Source organism: Staurois parvus, unplaced genomic scaffold (assembly GCF_062004578.1).
Source record: "Staurois parvus isolate SC_StPar_1 unplaced genomic scaffold, SC_StPar_1.0 ptg001766l, whole genome shotgun sequence".
Taxonomy (NCBI): domain Eukaryota; kingdom Metazoa; phylum Chordata; class Amphibia; order Anura; family Ranidae; genus Staurois; species Staurois parvus.
In genome coordinates, this window is record NW_028319562.1 from 686,630 (window position 1) to 701,238 (window position 14,609).

The window sequence follows — 14,609 nt, forward strand, 5'->3', positions numbered from 1 at the left end:
CTAGGAGGGGGGATTGGGGGGAAATTTTTGTGCTGGCAGGTTGTGGTAAAATGGGGGGATTGGCAGGGGATTTTTGTTAGAAAAAGTAATTTTTAGGGGGTTGTGCTAGGTGGAGGGATTGGGGGGGGGGAGATTCTGCAAGAAGGGGGGGGGCATTTGGGCTAAAAGGAGGGATGGGGGTAATAAAATGTGCTAGGATGGGGTTTGGGGGAATTGAGCCAGAAGGGTTTGGGAGGAATTGTTGTGCTGGGGGGTTTGTGCTAAGGGGGTATTGAGGGGATATGTGCTAGAGGGAGGGATTGGGGAGAATTTTTTCTAGGAGGGGGGATTAGGGGGAGAGAATTTGTGCTGTGAGGGGGGATTGGATGGGGGGGGGGGAATTTTGTGCCAGGAGGGGGTGGGGGAATTTGAGTTAATAGGGGTGATTGGTGGTGGTTTGGGGATTGTGCAATTTTGGGGGATTTCTGATAGGAGGGGGAAATGTGTGAGAGCTAATTTGAGCTAGGATGTGAAATTTGTGAAGAAAGAGAATGTGTGCTAAGAGGGGTGATTTTTTGGGGGTGGTGGAGATTTGTGGTAGGAGGGGAGAAGTGGTGTGGGATTTGAGCTGGAAGGCAGGATTGGAGGGCAAATATTTTTACTGGGAGGGTGGATTTGAACCTGGGAGGAGGGGGATTTTTGCATTTCTTTTGGGTGAAAGAATTTCAGCTTGCGGATGGAATTTACGCTTAGAGGAAGTGTCTACTAATTAGTCTTTTTTTTCTTGATGGGGAGCAATTTATGCTGAGTCAGCTGTTCATGCTTCAGAGGTGCAGTTTGTCATCTACATGACCTTGTCCCAGCACTGCCTGAACTACACTCAGGTCACTCAACAGATCTCCTCCTCCCCACACAGCACATAGCTTGGATCGGATCTCTTACAGACACAGCCTCAGTCTGCAGAGTGTACAGCAGGCTGCTATGTTGCAGTTCTGACCTGTGAAATTTCCAGATCTGAATGGCCGTACAGCTGAGGCGACCAGCTACAAACTGCAGATCAAGGCTATGTCTGTAAGGGAATCTGATCTGAGCTGTGTCCTGTGTGGGGAGGGGGAGAGATTGGCTGAGTGCCCAGGCTATGTGCAGTGTGGGGATGGGAGTAAGAGCTCTGCTGAGTGATCTGCCACCAGTAAACCCAGTCCTCGTCTCTGCTGACCCCTGTACCCTGCTCTGCTGACCCCTGTCTTCTGCACTGATAACACCTGTTCTCCATCCTGCTGACCTCTGTCATCTGCTCTGTTGACCCCGGTTCTCTGCCCTGCTGACCCCTGCCCTACAGACAGGGGCGGAATGACCATTTGGAAACTCGGGTACAGCCCGAGGGCCAGGGGTCAGTAGGGGGCCCCATAAGATGCCCCTGGTACCTTTTTCATAGGCTTTTTTGATTTTGGGCAAGGACACAGGGGCTCCATGATCCCCTATTGCCCGGGGCCCCATGAGTTGTCAGGCCACCCCTGCCTACAGACCACCACTGCCCTCTTGTGCACTCCACTGCTGACCTCTGTCCGCTGCCCTGCTAACTCCATGCACTGCCTTGATAACCCACTGTACACTGCCCTGCAAATTAACGGTCTCTGTACTCTGCCCTAAAAACTGTTGACCCTATTCTCTGCCCTGCTGACCACTGTACACTACTCTTCTGACTCCAATAGACTGCCATGTTGACCTCACATCCCCTGCCCCCCTGACATTTTTTACTGCACCCCCCCCCCCCCACACACACACATCGGACAGGCTAGATCCGGCCCTGTGTACAGACCTACAGCATTGCTTCCAGCTGGCCAGGTCCATACGCTGTACAACCAGGGGCGGACTGACCATTTAGCTGCTCTGGGTCAGTAGGGGGCCCCATGAGATGCCCCTGGTACCTTTCATAGGCTTTTTTGGGTGTGGTTTGAGTGTGGGCGAGGACACAGGGGCCCCTGATTTTCTATTGCCCGGGGACCCCATGCGTTGTCAGTCCGTCCCTGTGTACAACCTGACATTCCTCACATTCCTGCTTCTGCTATAAGCTCATGGTCCTTTCAATGAAATGGGTGGTAGTGTACCTTTGTCGTAAAGTGACAGAGAGTGCTTTGGACTCTAATAAATAATGATTTGGTGCTCTCTTAAAGCTACCCTTTTTTTGAGGGACAGCTTCAAATTGTGAGCGTTTAATTTTTCGCAAGGCACTGCATTAGAAATGAGAGAACATTATCGCAAACTTTTTTCAAACTGTTCACTAAAATTTCAAGCTCATGTCTACTGCAGAGCCCCACTAAGCATCTGATGTGATAAAACGTGCTGGTAATTTGAGTTGTGAAATCGTACTTACTCTTGAATAATTGCTCCAAATTGTCAATAGCTTCTTGGATATCCTTCCATATGGATTTTTTGAAAATTTCGAGAAACGTGCCTCTATCTTCCACTTGCAGAAGGATTTGTAAGGCTTCAGCAGTCTCACTTAGTTGAGCATTAATGTGACAGATCTTTCTGTAGCTGCTGAGAACTAGGAAATGCTGTTTCCACCAGCTTCCAGTATAGGTCTCCATCCATTTTTTGGCCATCTCCAGGTTGGATAGGAATGCCATCAACGTGTCTTCCATTTCTTTTGTTTTTTCCAGATCATTCTCTAGCTTTCTTAAAGGCATTGTAAGCAGCTCGATCCTCTGTTCTAGATTTTTACAAAGCTTCTTGTTGGTTTTGGCTTGTTCACGTAGTTTGTTGATGGTTTTTGCGACAGAAAAGATGGTATTCAACACTTCTCCGGCCATTTCCTATTAGTTACATACAGAACAATATCAGGGAATGGTGAGGATTATTTCCTCTCTTTTTCAAACTAAATTAGAAAAAAAAGGAGTCACGCTGGAGCCGTTTCAATATTTGGACTCAGTAATAGTTGATGAGGGGTTCTGACCTACCCAAAGTTTTTGTGATCTGCATATTTGCTCTAGTTCAGGAACTTAGACAGTACTGGCTCCTGAGATTGCAAGACAAATAACATTCTTGTATGGAGATCTGTCTGCAGCATTGCCCAAATATTTATCTTTCATAATCGCATATTAGCACATTATGAAAGACTTACCTGAGAACAAAGCCCTCCAGCAGCATGCTGTCTCCGCTGCAGAGGCATCTGTCTTCACCCGGTCTTCCTTCTGGATTTGTGGACTGCGGCTGCTTGAATGGCCAAACCATGAAGACGTCTCTCCTGCGTATGCATGTGGGAATCATGGCCATGGCACAGAGCTCTGAAGGAACGGCACGGGTATGCTCCCCAGAATATCTCCTAAATGGTCAAATATTCATTTTACCTACAGGTAAGCTTTATTATAAGCTTACCTGTTAGTAAAAATCAACATTGATAGTTTACTACCACTTTAACTAAAACAATGTTTATAAACACTGCTACGCAGTATTTCAACATGTAAGCAATTGTGCTGTCTCTAAAATTGTCTCACGTCCAGTTTTGCAGCATGACATCAGCTCCTCCCTGCGCGTTACGTCTGCAAAGCCACGTGACCTGTGACGTAATGCGTAGGGAGGAGCCAATGATGTCATTCTGCAGAACTGGATACGAGCAGGCCACCATCTTGTTATTCACCAGAAATACAATACCTTAAGGGGAAGCACTACTTTTTTACTGTGGTGCACCAGATTTGTATACAGATAAATGTGAGTGATATTTTAACCAATAGCCGCCCGGCCAATAGCCATTTGGCGGCCGGCAAAATGCTGTAAATTTCCGGGTGGACCCCATATGGCGTCCTCCCGGGCATGCGCAGTTTTCGCGCTTGCAGAGCCGCGCAGCAGCTCGATCTGTCACTGGCTGTGTACCTCGGACACGGCCGATGACAGATCTGCGTACCGGCCCCCGTTGCCGGTACCATGTGACCTGCTGTGACCAATTACAGCAAGTCACATGACAGTTGTATACAATGGATGGCTTCATTCATGCCAAATCACAGCTAAGCGCAAAAAAAAAACAAAAAAACCCTGAATGAATCGATGTCATTCAGGCAAATGCTTGCTTATAGCAAAGTAATTCTTTGCTAAAAGCAAATTGGGCAAAAAAAAATAAAATAAATACTGGTCACTTCCCCAAAGTAGTATAATGTTACTATGGTAACATTGTACTACTTTGGACATAGTGAAATATGAAAAAAAAATCTTAAAAAAAGAAAAAAAGTAATAAAAAATTAAAAATTTAAAAATATATATATATATATTTTTTTTTCATACTGTAACCAGTCAGTGTCCCTGATCACTGCCATGCCAGTTATATGATGACGTTGTACTGCACTGGTGACAGTATGTAAAAAAAAAAATAGTGAAAATAATTTTTTTCATTTTTTCATTTTCTGAAAAATTATGACAAAAAATACAACTTCAAAAAACTCGCCATGCCTCTTTTGAAGTACGTTGGACTGTCTACTCTGCAAAAAGAGGACATTTGGGGATATCTGTACTGTTCTGACATTTGGGGAATATCTGTACTGTTCTGACATTTGGGGAATATCTGTACTGTTCTGACATTCTTGGACCTCAAGAAATTAGATTGGCTGTCAGTACTTCAGGATTGATCAATATTCAGATCTATCCCATAGTTTGTGAACTCTATAACTTTCCTACAAACTAAAAAATACATCCTAATTTGGGTTATTTTCACCAAAGACATGTAGCAGAATACATCTCGGCCTAAATTTATGAAGAACAATTATTTATTTGCCAACTTTTATAACAGAAACAAAGAAAAACGTGTTTTTTTTTAAAAAAATTTTTGGTCTTTTTTTGTTAATTTAGCAAAAAATAAAAACCCCGGCGGTGATTAAATACCACCAAAAGAAAGCTCTAGTTGTGTGAAGAAAATGATAAAATTTTAGTTTGTTACAATGTTGTATGACCGCGCAATTGTCATTCAAAGTGTGAGAGCGCTGAAACCTGAAAAATGGCCTGGGCAGGAAGAGGGTAAAAGTGCCCGGTATTGAAATGGTTAATAATGTTAATAAAATATTGGTGGAAGTGGAAAACACTAGGATGATCTTTTTGGAGCCTGGAATGAAGAAAATGTCTTAAGAGCCATGAGGATGGATGTGAATTGAAACTCCTGAAGGTTGCTGAGTGGGAGACCAGTCAGGGCTGTATCAACCCTGGATTAAAGGGGAAATATTTTTAGGTCACATAAAGAAGATGAGGGCATCTGCATGTCGGTGATAGGATTTGCACAGTGTATGGTGATTTGAAGCACAATTTTATTAGAAGATATTGCAACATTTATTAATTCAATCACTGCTAGCAAAGTGCAAAAAATAATTATTTTATTGAAGGACTGACGTTATTGTGTTCTGTATTGTTATAATAATTTATTTTAGAGCGCCGCACAATTGTTTGAATGTAAAAATGCTGTGCATCATTGTATAACTACTTGCCTACCAGGCACTTTCATCCCCTTCCTGCCCAGGTAAATTTTCAGCTTTCAGCGCTGTTGCACTTTAAATGACAATTGCGCGGTCATGCAACACTGTATCCATATGGCGTAATAATCATTTTTTCCACACAAATAAAGCTTTCTTTTGGTGGTATTTAACCACTTGAGCTCCAGAGGATTTACCCCCCTTAATGACCACGCCTCTTTTTGCTACTCGGCGCTGCACTAATTCAACTGATAATTGCGCGGTCATGCAATGCTGCACCCAAACAAAATTTACGTCCTTTTTTTACACAAATAGAGCTTTCTTTCAGTGTAATTTGATCACCTGTGCGCTTTTTATTTTTCACGCTATAAACAAAAAAGGCCAAAAATTTTGAAGAAAAACAATATTTTTTACTTTCACCTATAAAAAATATATAGTAAACTCAAAGTTGGTTATAAATTTAGGCCAAAATGTATTCTGCTCCATGTTTTTGGTAAAAAAATCCCAATAAGTGTATATTGATTGCTTTGTGTGAAAGTTATAGCGCCTACAAACTATGGTATAGATACTGCAATTTACGCCATTTTTCTGCTATACAGCGCTGCGCTAGTTTAACGGACAATTGCGCGGTCATGCAATACGGTACATAAATGAAATTTACATCCTTTTTTTCCCCACAAATTGAGCTTTCTTTTGGTGGTATTTGATCACCTGTGCGGTTTTTATTTTTTGCGCTATAAAAAAAAGGCTGACAATTTTCAGGAAAAAAAAACAATATTTTGGACTTTTTGCTATAAAACATGTCCAGTAAAAAAAAAATGCAAAAATCAAATTTAGTCATAAATTTCTGCCAAAATGCATTCTGCGACATGTCTGTGCTAAAAAATAAAAACCAATACATGTAAATTAATTGGTTTACGTGAAAGTTATAGCGTTTACAAATGGCGGGAAAGATACTGGGATTTTTAGGGTTTTTTTTTATACTAATAATGGCGGCAATCAGCGAATTATGGCGGCGATCAGGGACTTATGGCAGCGACCAGCGACTTATGGCGGGACTGTACCGGACATTCTGACATTGGGGGGTACTGACTTGGGGTCACTGCCATCCCCAAAAACACTAATACAGTGATCAGTGCAAAAAAAAAAAAACACTGACACTGTACTAATGGCAATGGGGAGGAAGGGGTTAACTTTATTTTGCAGGGAAGGGTTATAGGAGTGAGGGGAGTGTTTTACTAGGGGGCGGGGTGTGTACTGGGCGGGACAAGGCTGATTGAGAAAGAGAAACTGTTCTTTCTCGATCAGCTCATCCTCGAGCTGACAGGGAAGTGACAGACAGCACAGCTACTGCAGCTGTGCTCTCTGTCACTGTTTGCCGCCGCTCACTGGGACATAGCCGCTAAGGACCGGCTGTGACCCGGCGACTCACATCTGCGGCGGTGATCGGCGGGACAGATAGGGGGTGTGCACGAGGCGCGCTGCCGCCCTATTTGTTTACAAAACACACGTTTTAAAACGTGGTTTTGCCTGCGAGTGCCGCTCTGCCGCCGTATATCTACAGTGGCTGGGCGGCAAGCAGTTAATCACCACTGGTTGTTTTCTTTTTTGCTAAATAACTGAAAAAAGATCAAACATTTAAAAAAAAACTAAAACTTTTTCTTAGTTTGTATTATAACATTTTGCAAACAGGTCATTTTTCTCCTTCACTGATGTGCGTTGATGAGGCTGCAGTGATGAGATGGCACTGATGGGAACTGATGGGCATTGAGGAGGCACTGATATGCGGTGCTGATGGGAACTAATAGGTGGCACTGATGACTGGCAGCACTGATGAACACTGATTGTCAGCATTGATGGAACCTGCTTGGTATTAATAGGCAGCACTGATAGGCACTGTTGGGGCTGCACTGAAAATCAGGACACTAATAATCAGTGTCTCCTTTAACACTTGCCAGTTATCGGCAGTACTTTCCTCACGTTGTGGCAGTGCGAGGAAAGTGCAGTCGATAACTCACAAGTATGTTTACATTGTGATCAGCTGTGATGGCCCTTTACTGTGACATGTGATCAGCTGTGTCCGAAGGACATAGTGATCACCAGATGTGCGCCGCAGAACGTCTTCCCAGAACTGGACAACGCGCTGTAGCTGTCATTCGGCTATAGTGCAGTCAGCAAGTGCTTAAAGTGTTACTAAAGTCTACATTTTTTTCTCAATTAAAACAGCAAACCTGTTATACTCAGCTGCTCTATGCAGTGGAATTGCACAGATCGGCCCTGATCCTCCGCTTCTCAGGTCCCCTGCAGGCGATCTCAACTCCTCCTCTTCATTCTGCGTCCTCCATAGCAAGCTGTTTGCTATGGGGACACTCGCTGCATGCACGCTCCCAACTTGTGTGCCTATGGAGCCATGCTCCATAGACAAACACCACCTACCCACTTCCTCTTCACTACATTTGATTGGCAGCAGCAAGAACCAATGGCTGCTGCTGCTACTCAAGTCCCTGTGAGAAGAGGAAGCAAGGGGAGAAGAGATGCAGCCGTGCACAATGCTGATCTCTTCTCACATCTCTTCCCCTTCATACAGGGAGACTAAAAATGCTTTTTACTTTAATGCAAGGAATGCATTAAGGTTAAAAAAAACCTTTTTTACATGTAGTATCACTTTAAATATTATAACTTTTAGAGCAGGGGTGTCAAACTGGCGGCCCTCCAGCTGTTGTGGAACTACAAGTCCCATCATGCCTTTAGGAGGCATGCTTGTAACTGTCAGCCCTGCAATGCCTCATGGGATGTGTAGTTCCACAACAGCTGGAGGGCCGCCAGTTTGACACCGCTGCTTTAGAGCATATGTTTGAACGCATTTAGTGTCAGCAGCTGTAACCAATAAGAATAAGCAGTGGGAGAGTAATTAGCGCATCATTTTGCTGGGGTGTTTTAATTTTTTTTATTAATGTTTATACACAATGTTATTTTGTATTGTTCTATCTGATCAATGTTTATAAACAATGTTAGCTATCTTCCGTCTGAACAATGTTACTTTATAAACATTGATCAGACAGAGATAGAGAGATACAAAGTAACATTGTTTATAAAGATCGATCAGGCGGGAGATAGAAAGATACAAAGTAACATTGTTTATAAACATTGATCAGACGGGAGATAGAGAGATACAAAGTAACATTGTTTATAAACATTGATCAGACGGGAGATAGAGAGATACAAAGTAACATTGTTTATAAACATTGATCAGACAGGAGATAGAGATACAAACTAACATTGTTTATAAAGATCGATCAGGCAGGAGATAGAGAGATAAAAAGTAACATTGTTTATAAACATCGATCAGACAGGAGATAGAGAGATACAAAGTAACATTGTTTATAAACATTAATCAGGCAGGAGATAGAGAGATACAAAGTAACATTGTTTATAAAGATCGATCAGGCAGGAGATAGAGAGATACAAAGTAACATTGTTTATAACGATCGATCAGGCAGGAGTTAGATACAAAGTAACATTGTTTATAAACATTAATCAGACGGGAGATAGAGAGATACAAAGTAACATTGTTTATAAACATTGACCAGACGGGAGATAGAGAGATACAAAGTAACATTGTTTATAAACATTGATCAGACGGGAGATAGAAATACAAACTAACATTGTTTATAAAGATCGATCAAGCAGGAGATAGAGAGATAAAAAGTAACATTGTTTATAAACATCGATCAGGCAGGAGATAGAGAGATACAAAGTAACATTGTTTATAAACATTAATCAGGCAGGAGATAGATACAAAGTAACATTGTTTATAAAGATTGATCAGGCAGGAGATAGAGAGATACAAAGTAACATTGTTTATAAAGATCGATCAGGCAGGAGATAGATACAAAGTAACATTGTTTATAAACATTAATCAGATGGGAGATAGAGAGATGCAAAGTAACATTGTTTATAAACATTGTTCAGGCAGGAGATAGAGAGATACAAAGTAACATTGTTTATAACGATCGATCAGGCAGGAGTTAGATACAAAGTAACATTGTTTATAAACATTAATCAGACGGGAGATAGAGAGATACAAAGTAACATTGTTTATAAACATTGATCAGACGGGAGATAGAAATACAAACTAACATTGTTTATAAAGATCGATCAGGCAGGAGATAGAGAGATACAAAGTAACATTGTTTATAAACATTAATCAGGCAGGAGATAGAGAGATACAAAGTAGCATTGTTTATAAAGATTGATCAGGCAGGAGATAGAGAGATACAAAGTAACATTGTTTATAAAGATCGATCAGGCAGGAGATAGAGAGATACAAAGTAACATTGTTTATAAACATTAATCAGGCAGGAGATAGATACAAAGTAACATTGTTTATAAAGATTGATCAGGCAGGAGATAGAGAGATACAAAGTAACATTGTTTATAAAGATTGATCAGGCAGGAGATAGAGAGATACAAAGTAACATTGTTTATAAAGATCGATCAGGCAGGAGATAGATACAAAGTAACATTGTTTATAAACATTAATCAGATGGGAGATAGAGAGATGCAAAGTAACATTGTTTATAAACATTGTTCAGGCAGGAGATAGAGAGATACAAAGTAACATTGTTTATAACGATCGATCAGGCAGGAGTTAGATACAAAGTAACATTGTTTATAAACATTAATCAGACGGGAGATAGAGAGATACAAAGTAACATTGTTTATAAACATTGATCAGACGGGAGATAGAAATACAAACTAACATTGTTTATAAAGATCGATCAGGCAGGAGATAGAGAGATACAAAGTAACATTGTTTATAAACATTAATCAGGCAGGAGATAGAGAGATACAAAGTAACATTGTTTATAAAGATTGATCAGGCAGGAGATAGAGAGATACAAAGTAACATTGTTTATAAAGATCGATCAGGCAGGAGATAGATACAAAGTAACATTGTTTATAAACATTAATCAGACGGGAGATAGAGAGAGGCAAAGTAACATTGTTTATAAACATTGTTCAGACGGGAGATAGAGAGATGCAAAGTAACATTGTTTATAAACATTGATCAGACGGGAGATAGAGAGATACAAAGTAACATTGTTTATAAACATTGTTCAGACGGGAGATAGAGAGATGCAAAGTAACATTGTTTATAAACATTGTTCAGACAGGAGATAGAGAGATACAAAGTAACATTGTTTATAAACATTGATCAGACGGGAGATAGAGAGATACAAAGTAACATTGTTTATAAACATTGTTCAGACAGGAGATAGTGAGATACAAAGTAACATTGTTTATAAAGATCGATCAGGCAGGAGATAGAGAGATACAAAGTAACATTGTTTATTGTAACATTGTGGCCATGGAGGTGATTGGAACACATGAATCCAATGATTGGGAGGGCTGGCCCAATACTTTTGGCAATATAGTGAAAAATGACCTGCTTCATTGATTCCTTCTGTACTACGCATATTGTCCGATATTATACGGTCTGATCGTCCGGTAAGGGGCTTATTTATTTGGGTGTTTGGTGACGGTTTATGATGCCAGAATCTTCTCCTGCAACCTGTCTCATTTACTTGAGGATTTATTTGAACTTTTATGTTGATATTTTAATGTATTATTGATTATCGCTGCATTTTTGTTATTCACGTTTAATATAGTGTATATGTGTATATAGAGAGTGTGAGTGTAGCACTTCCAGGTATTTACATACAGATCACTGAGCATGCTGCAGTTAAACTGAAAAAAATATATCTGCCTGATGACAGGTCCACTTTAAATCAGGTTTCAGTTTCCTGTAGGCAGATCACAGCCCGGCCGAACTGTTAACCCTTTGAGGACCATAAGATTACGGAACGCCAAAAGAATCAATTTTTTGTTTTTAAAGTTCGTACACTTCAGTTGCTGTAACTAAGCCATTTCATGAAATAATTGGCAAAAAGCTAGATCCATTTGTTGATAAGAACTAATATTTTGACTCAAACCAAAAAAAAAAAGTATTTTAAGTTCTTAATCAGATGATACAGGCAATTAAAAACATGGGACAAATATGTCCCTTGGTCCTCAAAGGGTTAAGTACCCTTTCCTGCAGGATGGAGTGACAAGTCATAATGGAGGAATATAGGGACTGTGGGAACAGGCTGCTCATTTCCAACATTTAGACACAGTGCTGAACGATCAATGTCTCACCTTATTTACCAAGCTAAGTGAACATCTTTACCCTTTTAGTACCCCCCCCCCCCCCATGACAGTGAAGTGTCTGACCTTTGTACAGGTTGATACAATGTCACAGGGTGGAAGCCTTGGGGTTCTTCTCCGAACTTTTTCACCTTCTCTCCGTATCGAACGTTATTTCCTCTCCACTTTCCATCCACAAACTTCCCTTCGAAGAAAATGTCTCAACCTCTGACAAGGTCCTTACTCCACTCCCCAACAGCAACTTTCAATTTCACTTCTCAATATGGCTTTACAGGAAAAGGGTGTTTTGATGAGTTCCACAACATGCTTGGGCAGGAAGCTTCATTTTTTTTCTGCTCTCATATAATGTGAATCATTCTTGGAGGAAATGACTCATCATAGAACACTGAGCTCAGCTCCATCTGAAAATGCCTGGTGCCTGGCTGTCATTCTGATCCATTGAAACGCTAACAAGCAGGGCCCTCTGAATCCTCCTGTACATTGTACTGTAATTGTACTGCCTGCCCCTATGTTGTACAGCGCTGTGTAAACTGTTGGTGCTATAGAAATCCTGTAAATTATTAATAATAATAATATTAATAATAATCGGAGCTAAAGTTGAACTCTGGCTTTTTAACCTCCCTGGCGGTATGATTATTTCAGATTTTTGGTGCTGAAAGCGGTACCATTATTTTGCATGGAAATATGTATTTTTTTTTATTGTAGGCTGTAATTTAGGAATAACTCACTGAAATCTGTCCGAACAAGAGTCTAGTAAACATCCCGGGTATGATAAAACGTGAAACACAAAATCATAAATTATAATTTAATAAATAATCATAAAAATAATAATATAATAATAATACATTGAATTCAATAATATAATCAAACCAAAAACACTGAAATTTGAAATATAGCGCCAAGTTCGCACATCGCTGAGCAAAGTCGCAAAATCGTTTTCAGTGTCTGATGACGAATTTCCCCCACGAATCATTATCACTCAATTCTGCAAGTGGTTCTAATTTACTATCGCTGTTCTCTAGCCGGTCTAAAACCGCTTTTGACCTAAAGGGACGCTTTTTGGACGCCATGGACTTTTCTAAGTTTCCAGGCAGAAAGAACAGTAAAAATGCAGGCAGGGGGCCGGACAAAGCACTCGGGACAAAATGTATGTGAAATGCATTGAAACAGCAATGTTTTGCTATGTAATAATAATTTTTTTAAAAATTAGATTTTTAAAAAATTTCAAATTTGCCGCCGGTTCTGGCGCCCGTACGTCCCGACGTCACAGGGACCGGAACACAGAAGCCGGATGCCGGCATCGGCCGGAGGAGATGGCCGGGGACGCTGCAGGGGACACATCGCGGGAGTGTAGGACAAGGTAAGCGCTGCAGGGACTCCCTATGCAGCGCCGCATGGTAAGCCCGAGTGTAGCTGGGGGTTACCGCTTTTGGTACTGAAACTCTACCCCGAGCTACACATCGGGAATACCGCCAGGGAGGTTAACCTCCCCCCCCTCATGTAAGTACATCCCATGGAAACTGGTGACTTTATTGTTGCCTTTTTCAATGTATGTGAACAGCCAAACATTAGATCTTTATTCAAACAGCATCTCCAAATAAATCAAATATATCTGAACTGCTATTCATCCTGGAAAACTGCATGTACATTTGTGCTGTGCGAATGCCAGCAAAATCAAATGTTACTAGGTTATTTTCTATGTTCTTTATTCATAAGAATAGCATGACTCATAAAAATACTCCATTATGGCCACTAGATGGAGCTAATGACTATAGAAAATAAATACTTTAAATATGATCATCAGCTCCATCTACTGGGCACGGTGTGGTATTTTCTCAAACTACTGTATTTTTATGAATGAACCTCCAACATGGAGTGAAAATTTCTGGGTGTCCTCAGGGTGTTAGGGTAACTCTTGCAACAGTTGGTGTCAGAGTGCATGTATCTGCAATCAGAAAGAAATTGCACCAATTCAAGTAGCATGACAGGCGTGCCAGAAAAAGCCTCTGCTGTACTAAAAGCACATTACAGTAAGAATACAGACTGCCATTGAACATACTGTGTAGACAAAGTCTTTTTTGAACAAATGTGCCAGAAACTGATTCATCAAAGATAGAATTGTCAAGAACCTCCATCGAGCCAAGTTTCAATCCATCTATAGGCAGGCTGGCTGTACTAAAGTCAATCCATTGATCAACTTCAGTATAACCAGCCTGTCTGATTTTTTTTTTCATGCGATCACTGTCAGTGGCTATAGCCGCCCGCAGTGATCATTGTGTTCTGTTAGCAGGGAATGCTCCCCACCGACAACACAATAGCATTGCAGGAGGGATTCCCCCATCAACACCGACTCTGTTGATGGGGATATCGAGCAATTTTTTTTTCTTCCACTTGTGGTGGAAGGAAAGAAAAATGCATAATCTATGAGCGGTAGACATGTTTGGCACAAACTGAAGACAGCTTTTCAAGACCTGATACCAACTTTGAAGCATGGTGGTGACAATGTTATTCATCAGCTCAAAGTGAGCTTGATGCTAACATTTGTCCAAAAGGTGGAAAAGGAGCTTTCAATATTATAATGATCCAAAGCACACTAACAAATCCACCAAGAAATTACTCAAATAGAAGGGTGCCAAAATGGCGTCCATACTGTTTTTGTTACACAGGAAATGTAGAAATAATCGGTGTTTAATATTGTGGAGTTTATGTCTCCTAAATCACCTAAATTATAACAACTTTGAGTATAAGTTCCCAAAGTAGTTTGTGTCTCTGCCCCTCCCACAGTGGAGAGATTCCCCCCAGTAGTTTGTGTCTCTGCCCCTCCCACAATGGTGAGATTTCCCCCCAGTATTTTGTGTCTTTGCCCCTCCCACAATGGTGAGATTTCCCCCTAGTAGTTTGTGTCTCAGCCCCTCTCACAATGGAGAGATTTCCCCTCCTCTCCCAATAGTTTGTGTCTCTGCCCCTCCC

At 41.0% G+C, this 14,609-nt stretch overlaps 1 protein-coding gene across 3 annotated transcripts in view; it reads right to left on the bottom strand.

Annotated features, from left to right (window-relative positions):
- LOC149434361 (mixed lineage kinase domain-like protein) overlaps positions 1–11,944 on the bottom strand; it is a 55,159-nt gene extending 43,215 nt beyond the window's left edge. Inside the window, exons 1-2 of one of the 3 annotated variants that reach the window (XM_089663786.1) lie at positions 11,706–11,944; positions 2,354–2,795 (exon numbers count right to left, since the gene is read on the bottom strand). In XM_089663786.1, the coding sequence (XP_089519912.1) occupies positions 2,354–2,792 (439 nt within the window). In that variant the 5' untranslated portion in view covers positions 2,793–2,795; positions 11,706–11,944. Of the gene's footprint in view, positions 1–2,353; positions 2,854–7,660; positions 7,848–11,705 lie in introns of those variants that run through there. The other 2 variants (XM_089663788.1, XM_089663787.1) reach the window with 2 other exon arrangements.
- Between the last annotated feature and the right edge of the window lie 2,665 nt (positions 11,945–14,609).